Source organism: Melospiza melodia, chromosome 2 (assembly GCF_035770615.1).
Source record: "Melospiza melodia melodia isolate bMelMel2 chromosome 2, bMelMel2.pri, whole genome shotgun sequence".
In the NCBI taxonomy this organism is placed as follows: Eukaryota; Metazoa; Chordata; class Aves; order Passeriformes; family Passerellidae; genus Melospiza; species Melospiza melodia.
Genome location: NC_086195.1, coordinates 66,210,411 through 66,227,908, shown reverse-complemented (window position 1 = coordinate 66,227,908; position 17,498 = coordinate 66,210,411). Strand labels below are relative to the sequence as shown.

At 38.1% G+C, this 17,498-nt stretch overlaps 1 protein-coding gene across 3 annotated transcripts in view; it reads right to left on the bottom strand.

The window, feature by feature from the left end:
* Window positions 1–434: 434 nt before the first annotated feature.
* Window positions 435–17,498, bottom strand: part of ACER3 (alkaline ceramidase 3) — a 56,273-nt gene continuing 39,209 nt past the window's right edge. For all 3 annotated transcript variants that reach the window (XM_063148684.1, XM_063148688.1, XM_063148685.1), the window contains exons 7-11: window positions 14,703–14,761; window positions 11,252–11,353; window positions 8,732–8,836; window positions 7,145–7,190; window positions 435–6,634 (exon numbers count right to left, since the gene is read on the bottom strand). In XM_063148684.1, coding sequence (XP_063004754.1) covers window positions 6,581–6,634; window positions 7,145–7,190; window positions 8,732–8,836; window positions 11,252–11,353; window positions 14,703–14,761 — 366 coding nt within the window. In that variant the 3' untranslated portion in view covers window positions 435–6,580. The remainder of the gene's footprint in view (window positions 6,635–7,144; window positions 7,191–8,731; window positions 8,837–11,251; window positions 11,354–14,702; window positions 14,762–17,498) is intronic.

Below are 17,498 nucleotides of genomic sequence, written 5' to 3'. Positions count from 1 at the left end.
TCTCACTGAAAGGAACAGGAAAAGGCTGAAGCAAAGGCTGTGCAAATTGCACACTCTGGGCTGCCTGCACGTTCACCTGACTCCTGCCTTCTCCTCTCCCACCCACATCACCCACCTGCAGTCCCTTCTAACTGGTGTGTGCTGGGAAAGGCCTTTGAAGGGAAGATGGTGCTGCAGTGTTTACAGCCAACACTACTCTCTGAGCAAGGCCCAGTGCCCAAAGGGCCCCAGCACAAGGCAAAGACTGGGGAACTCTACTGCCATGGAGGCTCTTGGCTGCAGGCACGCAGCTTCTTAATCCATGCAGGACACACAAACCCTGCTGTTGTACTTGCACACCACTGGCCAAGATGTACAACCACCCATCTACTGAACAGCGTCCAGAAGAACCAACCAGCCCTGTGCAACACAGACACCAAGAATCACCTGGGAAATGTTGTATTTAAAACAAAATTCTTTAATAGTTTGTACTATAAAGACACAAATTAGTGCTTGACTGCAGCATGAAAAACAAACGAAACATATTAAATATTTCAAAGCTACTGTGCTTTGGAAAACAAGATACGCTGATACATATAAGCCTAAGGTTGGTTACCAGCTGGTTTGGTAGGAAGAGTCAGTTCAGTGTATCAAAATTGTCAATAAGCATTTCTCAGTGTAGCTGTGTTCTACAAGTCAACTGCTACTCATCTGTCACAGTGTTATTATCAATCTGCAACAATGTACTGAATCTCAGGAAGAGAAGCCCACATGTTGGAACTCATAGCGTCCACATTAGAAAGTTTGGTCAGGTAATGAACAGGAGATTTCATATCCACTCCAGGTGGACAGATGGTGTTTGATCAGACTCTATCATCATCCACGCATTACACTGAGATCAACAATCAACATGACACAGTCATCAATTTGGAAAATCAAGAGAAAAGCTAGTTTCTGTTCAGTCTAAGGAGTAAATACTGCTTATGCTGCTTGAAACCCTCTCTTCCAAAATCCAGGGAACAATAGGATATACAAACAAAGTTCTTCCACACCTTTAATGTGGAAAACATTTTGGTACATAACTTGCTATGAGCCATTTTATTCAGCACTGTCTTTGGAGAAACATATATATGTTCCAGAGCTTTGGGGACAGAAGAAGGAATCTAAGATTGTGCTTATAGCTATTCCTGTGGATAAATAAGCAAAAGACCCTTTATCTTTGCATTGTTAAAAATCTTAACAATCTTCTCTTATCAATTTGTGTGATATACGTGCAAAAAACCCCCAAAATTGCAGGCACTGTTTTAGGGTCTCACATCAACTCTGAACTCAGTTCTTCTTAAATCTACAATTACATACTTAGTAAAACCTAAAAAATTTCAAGAAGTAAAATGGAAGAATTCTGCAGTAAAGCAAGAGGTTCGGGCATTAAACCTGCCTCTCAAACTGTACATACAAATCCCTCTGTCCCCAGTCCTGTTTAGAGCATCTGGCTGGGAGCTCCAATAAGGGGGCTCCACATAAAGTGCTTGCTTGACTGCTGCGCCCTCACCCTGCCTGTCACTGAACTACACAACCCGAAATAAACACCTCTTGTACAGCTAAATCCCTCACCCAGCCTTCAGAGCCTTGGAAAGATGCAACAGCATCAGGAAGGTGGGTAGCCAGGCTCAACTTTGAGTCAGAGGCAGACATGTATTGGATAACTAACATGAAAGCCAGTAAAAATAGCACTGGGATTCCTGCAGAAGCAGGACTTTAAAAAAAATATTGACCCCCACCTACCAAAGACTTTGTCTTAGAGACCTCAGGAGGAAACACAGCCCCAGATCTCATAAAAGCCTTGTAACAATGAGATCAGGCACTTGGCAGCTGTAGGCAGTTGTGCGTGAGAAACTGAACAAAGAAACCCAAACCCAATTTTAATAGTTACATAGAAAGTTCTCTGTCTTTAGGTTACAGACTCTCAAAATAAGCTGGCAGAAGACATTCCAGATAGGTCAGAAATGCATTCATTCATGTACAAACATTTCAAAACATGTGTCATGTTCCATCTTCATAAAACCACCTCTAAGTCATCTACAATGAACTGAATGTAACAGAAACTACATCACTTCTGTGGTGAAGAGAGTCAACATGGAAAGTTAAATGTATAAATAGCAAAACATCCAAGTATCTAAAGTGCAGATACCAGGAGGGTGGTTGACGTAATACTACGGGATTCTGTGCTTAATCTTTTGTTATTCTCTTTTCATGTAAGATTTCTTAATCTCCTTCTGGCTGTGCTCTGCTCATGTGTAATAAAGCCTCCATCCCCTCTTCATGGTAAAGTCTCACAGTCAAACAGCACTTTGCAGTTAAAGCCTCCCACTGCCTACTTATAAAGTGCAGATGGGGTTTAAAGTAAACTGAAAGTTTAACCTGAATATGTTAATCTAAATTACAGGGCACACATTCCCCCAAAATGGATGTGTGTTCCTGAATTCTGATGTCTACTAAAGAAAACAGCATTGCTGCTCTGTTACAGCTCCTCTGTACTGAATTGTTTTACCACCTGCTATTAAAATGCTGTAATATATCCACAGAGAGAAAACAGGTTTTAAAAAATGGTATTACTGAAATTCTTGAATGCAGATTAAACAAGTTGATAGTGACTGCAAGAAACACTGGTAGTATTGGGAGGATTTTCTGTTGCTGAGATTCACATGGAAGTGTTTGATGAAAAAGACATTCAGCTGCTTGAAATGAGGTGTTAGAAGCAAATCCACGATGGCCAAAAGAATCAACTGCATTTCAAATCATACAATTCGCCTTTAGCCAAGCAAGACAGCACAGAACAGGATTAAAAGAGAATTAAAACTAATTAAAGAGCAATATTTTCCACTATATCCCTCCCAGAAGATTTCACTACACCTGTCTGAATTGAAGTCCTCCTACTCAAATCTCTTTCTAAAGCAGCCAGACTTACACAAAGATGAGTGGCAGACTGAGCACAGGCTGTGGGTGACAGACACCAAACAAGTGAGGATGTTTACAGGCAGTGAACAGTCAGCCAGGAATCAATACAACACCACTGCCACTCCCAGGGGCTGCACAGGCTAAGTCAGGCTGCTCTGATGTGCACACATTCAGGCAAATGTAATTAAGGGCACAGGTATGGTACAATACATGACAGAGGTAGACTGGCAAGTGGTAACACTGCATATTCCAACTCTGACTGGAGGGAGTTTTTAAACACCCATGGGCAGTACAGCAGCCCTGTGCTAACAGAAAAACCATTAAGATGAAGTCTGGAGATGACTAATACTGCTAGCCAACAGCACTGCCTTTGAAACATGGATGAGATTTCTGCTCACTGGAGAATGCATATCTTGAGCTGTATCTAAAAAAATCTAAATTCCCAGAATTAGGTATGGGTTTGATCTGTACTGTGAGAGCAATTTTGAAGTTTTCCCTCTTATTTCCAAGAAAGAATTTTTCAGCTCATGGACTGCAGAGCTACTTACTGCTCATCTGTGTCAAATTGATGGTCGTACGGTGGCAGATTTCCTGGTTCTTCACAGATGTTAAGGAATAGAAGAGTTCATTGTTATCAAGTCTGTACAACACATCCTGCAGACACCTGCTACTTCCATAATTCTCTTTCCAGTAGCTGCTGTCTGAATCCTACTCAAAAAATAGGATCACACATGACTTGTGTGTCCAAGATGTAGTGCAGGAAAAGGTTGTGATATACTGCTCTAAGGTCTGTAGAAAAAAATCAACATTGTCATACAAGCGATATAAATAAAAAGCAATTAACAGACATTTAACACATTACAGGAGTAAGAATGTATGTCTTTCCAGGCACTAGAAAAGGCAGTCTGAATTTCAATGACATGTAGTTAAAACTGGCTTGTCATTTTCAATATCACTCACAAGATCAGTAAGGCAGTCAAACCAAAGCACCCATGATTTTAGATTATTTATGCTAAGAAGGATACACAAGTAAATTACATTCCTCAGGGTCTAATATAACCTGCTGAAAGAAAGGCTGCTGGCAAGGTGGTAGAAGTGTGCATGTTTTTGCTCATTTGGAATGCAGGAGAAAGCCAATTTGCATTTTTTTTAAAGAAAAAAACATGAACAAAAAACAATACATAAATGAAAAAATAACAGCACTATAAAATTAAAATATTACCTTTTCAATTTTTAAAAAATCCTGACAATTCAATCCAACAAGATCTGAACCCCCATCACAGACTTCCTAGTTGCAAATGTGTAGAAGAATCAAGAAATATAAATATACCATACCATTGCAGAGATGCCTGATCAATAAGAAAGTGGCTTTCCAAGACACTCTGGTTCTTGCAATTAATTAACTAAACAGAGTGCCCAGATCCTTCAGTAACAAAACTAAGGCTACTAAAATAAAGGCTTTATTCCATTTCCATAAAAATAGTATCATACCAAGCAGATGTCACAAGTGACTGTTGATACGTCTTGCTGCTGCACTGCTTCTCTTACGAGACTCCTTCCCTAACTTATGAACACATGTAAACATACTAAATGAGAAAATAGGATACAGTGTGTGGAAAAATGCTTGAGAAAGCCTGGAGGTGAACAGGCAGGCACTTATTTTCAAGCTACATTTTTGAAACAGTTCTCAAATATCTTTATAAAAAATATACCTTCTGGATAATTAAAGACACCTGATCCATAACAGCTTTTTCCTACCTCTGTGCTAGTTCTGCTAAGTTCTTTCAGTCTGAAGAGCACTCAAATTTCCCAGCACAGATGCTGACCTTGTCTATGGAACTGGAGCCTACTGATATCAAAGCTATTCTGAAATTACCCTTCAGGTGTCTTTATAGGGTGCACAGGTTGAAATGCATTGCTATCAGCATGTGCTTAAACCTCATTGAATTCACTCAAGGTTAAGTATCTTTTTCCAATGCAGTTTGGGGTTATTTGATCTCAAGGGTCCAGGGTTGTCACATAACAGAAGCCACATTTTAATTTGGAGGTTCACATCAGTAGAAGAGTTAATGATGGATGCGAGAGATGCAGAGAAACTGCAAACAGAGAAAAGAGACCATTTTAACCAGCACTGATTGTTCAATAGTCAAGACTCTGAGACCTGGGACACAGCTTTACAGCTATATTACCATGCTTTGCTGCTGTGAGCACATTGTAAATCAATACAAAATGGGATTTTGGATCAGTCTGAGTGTTTCCCTTTTTTCTTCATGGCAAGAAGGACAAATCAGTCAGAGCATCCAAAGCAGACAAAAATTGCATAGAATGGCGGCAAGTAGGCACAGAGATAGACTCTGTTTGTTGCCCCAAAATTAAGAGCATCAAAATCACAGCCTTCATATGAGGTATATTTTGAAAAACTGTGTTAGTTTAATGTTTTCCTTAAATTTACTTACTAACTTTCATCAGCTGGGTAGATAAAATTTGCAGAAAACAGAGTTTGTCCCCCTCATTAATCCCCTAAGTCTGGTTTCAAAAGGTGGTCAGCTTTCTCACAGACTAAGAATGTGATAGATTAAAAGCAAGCAAAGCACTGACCCTTGTATTTGGGGATATCCTCAGCCTCAGTCTTGTCCTTTACTCATCTTCTGAATAAGATGCTGCTGAAAGTTCCCACCAATATTTAAGACTTGTAAAGTAAGATGATGATGAATTCAAGGCTGAACTAGAGCACATCTAAGGTGTTTGTCAATCTGTAGTATGAATGGGAAATGGGAAGTTGAAGAAAGGGATAGAAAAGTTAGGTATGTAAATAACAATTACAAAAAATTTAAAAAGAGTGTTTCTTATGTTTCTACAGTCACTCCACATGTTTGCAATGAATCACTGGTCAAAAAATTAGGAACTGAGCTCCCAGATGCAAACAGGAACACCTATAAAGCTTCACCATTTCAGTATCTTCCGCTGGTCACACTTTGGAACATCCTCTATGATGAACCTCTCAGTTGGACTAAAGAGAAAACAAGCTTGGTAGAAAATGAACTAAATGGCACAGGTATCCCAACCATTTTGCTTAAAATATAAATTGCAAAGGAGGTTGTGGAAAAGCAAGGTAGAATAAAGGCCCAAATCAACCATTACATACTTCATTAATTGTATAAAAGTGCAAGGTTAAAGTAGTTTGGGTTAAGCATTCAGTTCACTATAGGCCACACAGATGCTTAACTTGGCCATCAATGGCCTAGTTTTGTCATTTTTGTCATTCAGTTACTAATATTAGTTTAGACCACAGAAAGAACAAAAACTGAATGAAAAAATGTAAGCAATCCACTTCAAAAATGGTTAGTTTTCTGTGACCAGCACGAAATATTACCGCAATATCATCAGCTGTACAATATATACATAAAACCCTTGTGTCTTAATCTTTGTTTTAACAACTTCGAACAAAGCTGCACTAAGTGCTATTTCCCTAGTGTGCCAGCTCTTTGCTCTGTTCCAGCCGACTGGCCTTGCAGCACAGAGAAGTCCTTTAATAGCAATGGTACTTGGATTGATCCAGAATTTTGACACTTCAGCCTGAGCAACTGTTGAAATGCTTTATTCAGCCAGGCCAGGGGATCACGTGCGGCTGCCCAGGGCTCAGTCAGAGGTTCTTGGGTGGCTCCACAAGAAGAACAGGCCATATTCCAAAAACAAACTGTCAAAAGAAAAATAGGAATAGGGGAAAGATTCCTTGGAACATTATGTTTCTTGGAACTGAAACCAAACACTATTAAACATAATCTAATGATAGGATGAAAGGGGAATGGCTTTAAAATGAAAAAGAGTAAGTTCAGATTGGATATTAAGAAGAAATTCTTTACTTTGAGGGTGGTGAAATACTGGCATGGGCTGCCCATAGAAGCCATGGATGTTCCACCCCTGGAAATGTTCAAGGCCAGGTTGCAGTACCCGAAGGGCTCTGAGTAACCTGGTCTAGTGGAAAGTGTCCCTTCCCATGGCAGGGGGGCTGAAACTAGATAATCATTGAGATCCCTTCCACCCCAAACCATTCTGTGATTCTAGGAAAATTTCAACTGCATTTCTTGGGATGTAAGCAGAAGTCAAAGACAGTACCCTAACAGGCATAATTATTGAGCCCCACCAACAGTTCAAAGCACAAGATATCCAAATGTACACTAATAAATACAAAATACAGCTTGCTTACCTTCACCTTTGGCCTGTGTTTCAGGAAAAGTGTCCTTGTATATAAACTGAGGAGAAGGAAAAGAGCATGCTTAAAATTTCAAGCATAAGACAGCATATAAAATAAGGATGTCCTGATCCCAGTTTTATTTTCCAACTATAAAAGAATTGTTTCTGTGATTGCAGAGCTACCCATTCTGCCTAGATTTAGTCAATTCAGGAGATGTTAACCTCCAGTAAATCGCCCTGTAGCAGACTAATCCACAAAATAATTTACCCTATCACCTATGTGGGGAGAAAGAAAGAAACCCTGAGAGGTAAAAAAAAAAAAAAAAACCAAAAAAAAAAACCAAACAACAAAGAAACCCCCAGGGACTGGAGTCTGCCATTTTAGAAGGATGAAATTAAATCAGTGTACCACAAAATACAGCAGATGTTAAAGGGGGGAAAAAGCAGCATAGCTTGATTCTACATCTTATTCTTAGATGCTTTCTCCTCTCAGTCGATCTTTTCCGGTGAATGACCTCACATTTTTTTAAAAGGCAATGCCACTTTGTGGCATGTTGGAAAAACCTTGCCTATGCTTGATTCCTGCAAGGAATTTTTTTTGAGGCAATATTCTAAAATATTACCTCTAGCTCTTTAGAGTAGCAGACAACCTGTAAACTAAAATGGAGCAACTGTTTTCCATATACCTTGACATATTTCTATGTATATATACATTTACATGCCTACATATATGTAAATGTATATATACATAGAGATATATATACACATAAATGTAACAATGAGCTATCAGGTCATCTAATGGAACTGTACTTATTTTCCTTGCATTTTCCTTTTATTAGTTATTTTAACATCTGACAAAAAAGGTCAATTCTATGTTAGATGTAGAAAAATTGATATATAATCAAGTTCTCAACTACATAGGATGTAAACATATAACAGAAATTCTCTTTGTTATTGTTAAGTGGTAAAATTTTATTTAATTAGATGATGAACAAACAGCAGAAATTCTTCACATTTCAGTTTACATTCTATTCTTGCCCCTGGTTCCACTAGATGGTGGTATAGAGCAAAAATGAGAAAAATCTGCTGCCTCCAGACTTGCTAACTTACATTCTTGTTTAAGCCCTTTTGAGAACAGCTCCTCTAAAACTACTTTAGCCATCACCTTCTGCACTACAGCAGGATGCCTGTTGGTTTTCAGGAGTGACAGTGCCTATGAAAAGATTTGTTAAGCTCCTGAATTTAAACATGTTTTAGTACTTCAGGATTGCTGCTCAAGAACAGACAAGTATTAATGGCTTACATTCTGAAATTAATATACTGTCAAACAGTTTTGGTTTAACTGCCACAGGCTTCCCATTTCTGAATTAAATTTTCTTGAAGAATCATGACTATTTAAAGACTAGTGATTACATTTTGAAAAATATAGATTAGTTTTAAGAGAGTTTTTAGATCAGTTACAAAGAGGAAAGAAAACAGTACACCAGTTTAATAAGTCATTTTCCTGCTCTTCTGGATGGTACAACATTCTGAAATCCATCTGAAGCTGAGAAAACTTGTAAGATCTCTGTGAACTTCCAGTTTAGAAAACATTTCCTACCTTAGCAGGATATGAAGGTAAGAGCCCAGCCCTGTAAGAATATGCCACCATGCATGAAACTGTGTCACAGCTCCCACCACAGGAGGCATCTTCTCTCGTAATGCTCTGAAAGAAAGGAATACCATGCAATGGAATAGTTTTTCCCAGCTAAGCAATCTCAAATCACAATGTTGGATTATCAGATCACCCATTATTGTTTCCATATCTCAGGCATGTGCTGGACAGGGGAGGCTTCATGGAATCAGGCTTTCAGCAGGTGAGGAGCAGCACTTACACTTTACACTGCCACTACAAAGAGATATCAGAAAACTGACTTTCTTATACATTTAAAGAAAACAGACATTTCCTCATATGATGAGTGACCAATTTCTTCTGGACTCAAATTTCAGGGAATATACTTATGGCATCCCACAGTCCCAAATGAATCCTACCACCCTCCTCCACAAGACCCTGTGAACTACTGTCAATAGGATGAAATGTTGAGTTTAAGGTCCAAGAGAGGAAATGAGATTTATCAGACATCATCACTTTAAATTGGGCAATCACACCACCTATTTTGCAGGTACATGAAAGCTCAACTTGCCTTTATCTGTTGGACTCTTAAAACAGGGACAAAATGGGTATTTAATGAGGAAGCAATTAAAGGAGAGGGTCTGAGATACTCCACCAACATGCTTTGTATTTTGTAGTTATGGGGTGGTGAGCTACTCGAGAAGGGGCTAAGGGATGGAGATAAAGAAATAAAGAGAAGGAACTACATTGCTCTTATTTCTCCTGCTCATTAGGCTTCTGCAGATAATGCCTATCTTGGTTGATGGTGGAGGAACTGTTTGCATCTGCTGGTCTTTTTTTCCACTTTAATTTCACTTGTCAAAGTAAAAAGTGGAAAACAACGATTGCATGTGTTAAGCAAGAAAAATCTGCAACTCCTGGAATATGTCCTTACTGCTTGATATTACAGTGCTTAGTCCAAAGCTGCTCAGTCACAATTACTAGCACAAAGCTCCAATTGAGTCAGCCCAGCAATGACACAGTGGAACATGCAGCCTGGCACAAACTTTGAGCCTTTGGATGGCAGGAAATTTCAAAGCTCAAATTCAAAAGTGCGTGGTTCCAACCAGAGAAACTGAGTGCTACAGAGTTTTTGCTATTTTGATTTTTTTTAAATAAGCTGCAGATTTACTAAAATATGGAACAAAAAACCCTGAATCAAAACGCAGTTTTGAACTTTAAAACCAAACAGAGCAGGTAGGTGGATGATTCACAAGCTAGACATCCAGAGAATAAAGAATTTCAAGGGATTTGAATGTATTTTCTCCAAAGGTTCAGAGTATAATACCTCCTGGAGAAATCCAAGGCTCTGCAGATGTCTGACTAAAGCTAGTAAACAAGCATATCTTTTTTTCTATCACCATAACCACACAAGTCTTACAGGAAAGATGCTGACTTTTTTTCCCCTTATGAAATGAGAAGGGAAGAAAGTGCCTCAGCAGCTGGTGTCATTTTTGGGCCTAGGAACCAGTTCAAAACCTCCATGGACCCACAGCAGCTCAGCAGGTTTGGTGAATTGGGGGTTGTGATCTCACCAGTGACGTGAGGCAGCTGCAAAAATCAACCCTCATGCCAATATTTGCAAAGTAACTGTAAACCAATGCCAAATTATTGGGCCAAATCCAGCACAGTTATTCATGCTGCCAAATAACTACTCTATCCCATCTCTATCAAGTGCTCCTAGGGATGAGGATCATGTATTATATTAATTTTTAAAAAGCTTCAAGAATACTCTGTTGGAATTAACTTTCAGTTTGCTTAACCCAGCACAGGGATTGAAGAGCCAGAAGGGATGGAAAACTTTAGACTTCTTTACAGCACACTGTTATTTAGCTCTTACAAACCAGCCTACTAGGACAATTCTGTACAACACAGATTCCATGGCATAACAGTGTTTCAAATTGTCAAAAATGTATTTTTCTGAATGCTGGAATTAACATTTCCATCTCCTCCAGCTTGCTGAACAATACATGAATTGCAACTAAGTGCTGTTTATTGGTAACACGGATATTGAAATAGGTATTTCCTGAGCAGTAGTAGCAGAAGTAGTTGTGCATGTCTTCTTTAACATGCAGAACTACTGGTTTTGATATTTTCATAGGAAATGGAAGAGCAGAAAAGAAAACCCAAATGAGCAGGATAAAAAACCATTCAGATGAAATCAAGTCTGAATAACAGGCTTTAGTCATCCACAGACTCTCAAAATTACTTCAGTGGCATTATTTCTCTCAGTTTAATTTGAAGTTAAAGAGAAATTAAAAACAAAAATTCTATAAATGGTTAAAAAATTTAAAAACCCCTGTTGAGTGCTGACTCTAGTCATGAGCAATCTGCATAAAATCTCATGGATGTTTTGTAGGCAGCATGCCATACATACAATGAGATGGACTTGAATATGCACCTCAGAAATAATCCAATCTTTGTACTTAAAGGCTATTAAGAGTTATCCAGACAAGTGAAAAAACTCACCTCAATTTATCACAGAAAATGTTGTCCACATTCCAGAGAAAAAATCCCATTAAAAACACAGTTAAAGATGTATATCCTAAACCTCTAAGCCATGGGTATACCCTAGAGAGAGAAATAATGCAAAGTTTAGTTCAGAATGGTTAAAGATACAGAAATATACTAATATATACTACACTAAATATGTGTAAATACAGAAATGCTGTTATATGTAAATAAAATTCTTTATCAATTTGGTTTTTCCCTCAAAAGAAAAAAATACCAGCTTCAAATTTCATCTGTTTAAATATTGTATTTTACTTCTTCTCTCTCCTAATCTCATATTCTCTGAGACTGTTATTTTACTTTTACTTCTGTAATTATGAATGTTTTCTAAAATACTGCCCTCTCTGAGTGAAACCAAAAAGTGGGAAAACTAAAGTTGGCTAAAAGGTACTAATTCTTCAGTCCTGTGTATATTCTTTCATTAAATAAAAACAAAAAAGAAAAAAAGATCTCTGCTACCAAGTAGGACTCTCATTCCCAAAAGAAGCGGGTCTCTGCCAAGAGATGATATCTCTGTACTAGGGAATTTGTATATATATGGTCTTTCAAAATTCCTCTTTTTTTCAGTGTAGACCACCATGACCAACAACTAACTAAATCAATGGTATTAAACCCCAGTACTTTTATGTTCATCTTTTAGTTGGATGCTACTGGAAATAGAAAAATGTCAATTTAATTTCAGCAGAAAAAAATTTTTCTTCAAGATATGGAAAACACACTGAAGAATCAGATGCAAGAAAGTGCATTATTAATAAATTTACTTTCCCTATCCACATTCAGGTTGGACCATGAAATTGTAAACTTCCAACATGGAAGGCTCCTTTCCCACTAATAAGACAAGTCCAAAAGTAAAACCAAATCCAACCCTGAAAGGCTGCCATGAAATACTGTTCAAGTTATTTTTAAGCATTATGAATGCACAGTTGAGATTCTGGGTTAAAACACATTCTTGAGCTGCCTTTTCCTCCACTGTGTGTGTTACAGCACATTTCAGAGCTGTGAGCACTGAGAACCAAAATGTGCAAAACACAACAGGTAGCTTGCCCTGTGGAGGAGGCTCTAACCAGACACAAGCTGTACATATTTACAAAATGACTGCCAATATAAACTAGCAAAATTATTATTTGTTTAGTCTAATAAATGTGTAGAGCACCATGCAGTACATAGCCAAGACTACACTGTAATATTACCCCCTCAGAGCTCCAGAGACAAGCAAGACCATGACACAACAGAGACCTAAATAGTATATCAGACATGCTGGCAATTAGGTAATTATAGCTGGAATTATTGAGGAATAAACAGTGGTGTTTTGTGAAGGAATCAACTGGCATCATTTATTAACAGGGAACGTGCTTTGTGAACAGAGAACAACATTTGCCCACTTGCAATCTTGGGAGGGAACAGAACTAAGAAAGAGATGAAAAGTGTGGGGGGAAGAGGCAGGAAGAGGAACAACTGGTGAGGATAGGATGAGGTAGTAGCCTGGAAGGAATAACATGCTGTTCTTTGGAATTTTTACTGTAATCTCAGAGTGACTTCAAAACCCACTCTAAGAAATACGAGTGACAGGAAGTGAAGATACAAGAAACAAGCAGAAATCAGGGTCAGTATGTAAGCTGGAAAAGGCTTTGCCAAGTGCTAGCACTACTGATGGAAATACAGGAATATGTTCTAGCCGTGCAGAGAAAGTAAATCCAAAAGTGTGCTTGGGGATGAATTTTAGAGAAAAGAAAGGGTACCTTCACGTTGGCAGAACTTCTCTAGCAGAACTAATTTAAAATTAGTAGTAGTTTAGTTAAAATTTAGAAGTAGTTTAAACCTACTTCTCTTCCCATCCCAACTTTCTACCCAGTTTGCATAGTAACCAACAAGGGAAATAAGTCTTTGTAGGGGGCTGATTCAATGAAGTGATCAAGCTAATTAAGAATATACACTCCAAGCCCCTAGAACTGAAGTGAAAAGTAGGTAGGACTTCAGACACAGACTTGGCGGGAGCAAAACAATCAGTGATACTTTGAGAGGAAAGGTGGTGATGTTATTGATAAAGACAGAAGACTATGAAATATTTCAGAAATAATGAGAAAGCATAACTGTGTGGAATTTGCAGATGCAGAAGAATAGGAAGCCCGAGAGTTTGTCTACACAGACAGAAAGAAATTTAATCTAAAAGACTAGAACTGTGTTAAATCCTTGAATAAGGACAAAATTAAAATGACTTCAATTTGATTCAATTTAGTTCCCCTTGGGGGCGAATAAACATAGTGTCACTTAAGATCTCTAGGCGAGGATTAAAATTTCCAGTCCATAGATTTAAAAAGTGCCTTTAAATTGATGATTGCTTCTGAAGCTGCAACACACTATCAGTTTTAAGTTCTTCTTGCTTAATAAAAAAGTCTGTGAACATTTGCACTTGGTCTGTGGGAATTTCTTGGGGAAAGCCAAACCACATGAACTGAAATGGCAATTGGAAGGTGATTCAATGAATGTACTTGATTCTTGTGGGCCTCTACCAACTCAGAATATTTGAAAATTCTATACTTCAAATTCACATTTTGTTAAATTCTTCCTTGTGTTCCTGAACAGACATAGGTGGAACTTGAAACAAAGTTTAACAAAAAGCACATTTAGAATGATGACAGAAATAAGTAATTTTCAGAAGCAATCCCCAAATGCATAAGAACAACAAATATTCACAGGAGATAGACAGAAATGGGCAACCAACTGAGCCCCTGAGAGCTAAAGGTATGTGTTTACTTCAATACTGATTAAATTCCATTTTCCTTCCATTTACCTCCCTTTTACATACCATTTTTAGAGTCTGTGCTCTAATGATTCTAATACTTCTCAGTATCTCCTAGCGTTTTAATACCTTTTGTTTGTTACAGTTTTAATTTCAATTACCATAGCATTATGCTTGATTTTATCCAATGAAAATTGTGAGAAAAACTATCATGTGTCATTATTTTTTAAATACTTGAACAGGGAAGAGGAAAGGAAATTACTAAGTGATGGTTCCACTCTGCAGTCTTAGTCTTAGCACTCTCCCAGTATTATCATTAGAGTTTGGACATTAGCAGCAGATTTCACACTATCCAGCAATAAGAAGACAAACTCCAATTCTGTTTAAATCCCAGTCTAACAGCTGAAGTCATCAGCAGAACACCTGACAGTAAACACTGACCATAAGTGTAGAAATCTCAGTTTAGTTTAATGTTATCACAGTGGCTTCAAAAAAGTGCAAGGTGATGAGCCAAACCCTTTCAACCCAGGGGAGTCCAGGAGCTAACATTATGTACCTAGTTAAATAAATTCTCCCATTGCAAATTTCTCGTGCTAAGCTGACAAAAAAAAAAAAAAAGGTGCAAATACTATGTTGTAACTTACAATGCTGAATTAAATGGTTACTTACCATAACACTATATAAACAGATCTTAGAACTATGATGGATACTAGTGTCCCATACATGATCTGAAAATAAAAAAGGAGATAAAATTCAGCAGTTGGGTTCAAGAGACCTTATAAAATAGTCCAGAAGTAAAAACTTTTGAAGCCTCTGTTTGTTTGTTTGTTATTTTATTTTTACATCTCAGGAAAATAGCATTCCTTCTAACTTCATCTCCAGAAAGCCTTCTGTTAAAGTTTCAAATAAAAGTGTGATTACAAAGCATGTCCTTTATACAATTACAGGAAAAGTCAGTTGTGTAAAACCAATGTTCCACTGTTCTGAATTAGAAAGCAAACACTAGATGGCACTCAGAAAGCATTCTGAAATCAAAAACGGTAACCAAACCCTATTATCTCTTCTCGGTGCATTTTAGCCCAGGATTGTGCAAGCATCAGCGAAAGCTGTTTTTGAAAGCTGTACTTCTTTCATTGATACTTGATTAATATGTTTTCCTGAAAGCAAACACCTGGATAGAGTATGTGCTATTCCCACACTGAGCATCACTATGGGGAAAAACTTTCCAGGAAGCATTTCAAGCAACTATTGCAGATTGTTTGGATTCAATATAATTATATAGTGGGAAGGCTGCACAGTCTGAAAAGATCCATGAGCAAAATCTGACTCATTGTAGGCTTGATGAATTTGAATGCAATCACCTGACTTATAAAAAGTCAAAGTAATATTTTTTTTTCCCTCGTGATCTTTAAATCACTCTCTTTTATTCACAAACTTAAAATCCATGTAACAGCACTTCAAAGACACAAAGATTAAAGAAGAGAAAAAAATTTAGCCAGTCATGCCTGAGAATGATGCAGAAGTCACTGCAGCAGAGAGGATTTTTAGACACTGGTGACATTCAATTACTTTCTTTATCTTTTATTCTGAACACTGGTTTCCTTCAGCCAAAAGGCAATTTGTTCCAAGCAGCTGTGCTTTGCTCTTTTTGCCTCTCTCCAGTGGCCCACAGGCCTTCCAGTAATTTTTCCTTCCTTGTTCACTGACTTAACTTTCTCATCTTGTTTCTAGTTAGCTACTATCAATTCTGCCTTTGCTTAACATGAAATAGAAAAGTTATAAACCTTTGCTGTCTTTTTTTAAAGGCCACTAAACCTCACAGAAAAAGTGTGGACCCTCACAAACCAGGGTCCTTACCATGTTCTAGTGACCTCCTCATATCCCTTCTTCTTTTCCACTGTCTTTGAGACAGGGACTGCCTCTCAATCTGCTGTAACTGGGACATTCAGATCCTACTATCCTGTAAGCATGTCTAGTCATCTCACATAAAACAGGTTACTGTAATAATGCAAAGTGAAACCTTCCTTCCAAAAGTCCATAAAGGCAAATCTGCAAACTCTTTTTAGATTTAAGGACAAGGTTAGTAGTGCACTGTATTATCAGTGCATGTATACAAAACAAGACAGACAACAGAGCCCTTATGGTTGACAACAGGTAAAATAAGCCCAATACTGACTATTCAAAGTCAGTCAGCACAGCAGCTCTTCATTTGCATTCAGAACAAGATTAAAGAACTTCAGTAAATAAACTACTACTACTGTGTGTTCTGCTCTGTAGAGCTAAACAAAGCAAAACTATTTGAAAGGCTAATTGGTTCTGGCTTGTAATTTATACAGAGCTGTTAGTTAATTCCAGTCCCCTTATTGAAGTACAGCATGTAAACCAGAAAAAAAAGAAAACCAACACAACCTGCTAGACACAGCCTGAGTATCAAGTGCTTATCAGTCCCAAGCTAAGAGTAGGAAGGAGAGTGCTCAGGTGTGCTAGGTGCTGCCTGCTGGTACAATTCTTCATTACTAACATTTTACCTAAAAAGATCCCACCACACAAATATATTATCAGACTCATTTAAAATAGCCCTTTTCATTTTTTCTAATCAAATCCAGCAATTTATTCTAAGAGAGGGATGGTGCACAGGAAGATACTCATAGGCAGGGCTCCTCCAGGATCCAAAATACAGTTTGATTTGCTGATTTTCTCCTTCTTAAAATTTCCATCACTAAAGCACTCCTTTGCAGTACAGATGTGGGAAAAACCTATCCATTAAGAGCAATTTCTGTCATACACATTAGGGGTTGTGACCACCCTTATGCTTGTACCCAAATTGCTTTTGAATTCTTTGTACAGGGAGTTCAATAGTGTCAGACTCTGCCTAGAGAAACAGATCTTACAGGCAGCCCAAAGCCCAGGTAAAATGTTACCTTTATCAGCAGTTGCTAAAAGCAGGAAAGAGCAAAAGCTAAGAAAAGCTTTCTTTGTAGAGTTTCTGGCTTGATATTTCCTAGTGAGTTAATGGCTTGCAGAAGAGGACAGTATTAATGGAGGAAGGAAGGGGGGAAAAAAAAGAAAGAGAACCTTGGAGTGACTGAAGAAAAATATGCCCATCGTTGACACTTCAATTTTTTGCCTTTTCCGCTTCCCCACCCAAACAGGTTGTTAGCAGTAAAACGCATTTGTGTTTAAAAGCCTGTGAAAGACTGGAACAACAAACGGTTCTGCTCTGCATGCTCCAATCCTCCTCGCTGAAGGTGAGCACCCAGGAGGTGCTGCTGTGATATACAGAGACTGCAGCTGCTCACCTCCCCCAGCTGTTTCTTTAGAGGCTACACATCAAACTGCACAGCTTAGTTCAGATGTCAGGCAGCAGTGCTTACTTCATCTCTTGTACCATCCATGGCTTTACTATTTTTATCATGGTAATACTTTGTTAGGTATTACCCATCCATCCAGAGAAGGACAAAGTAT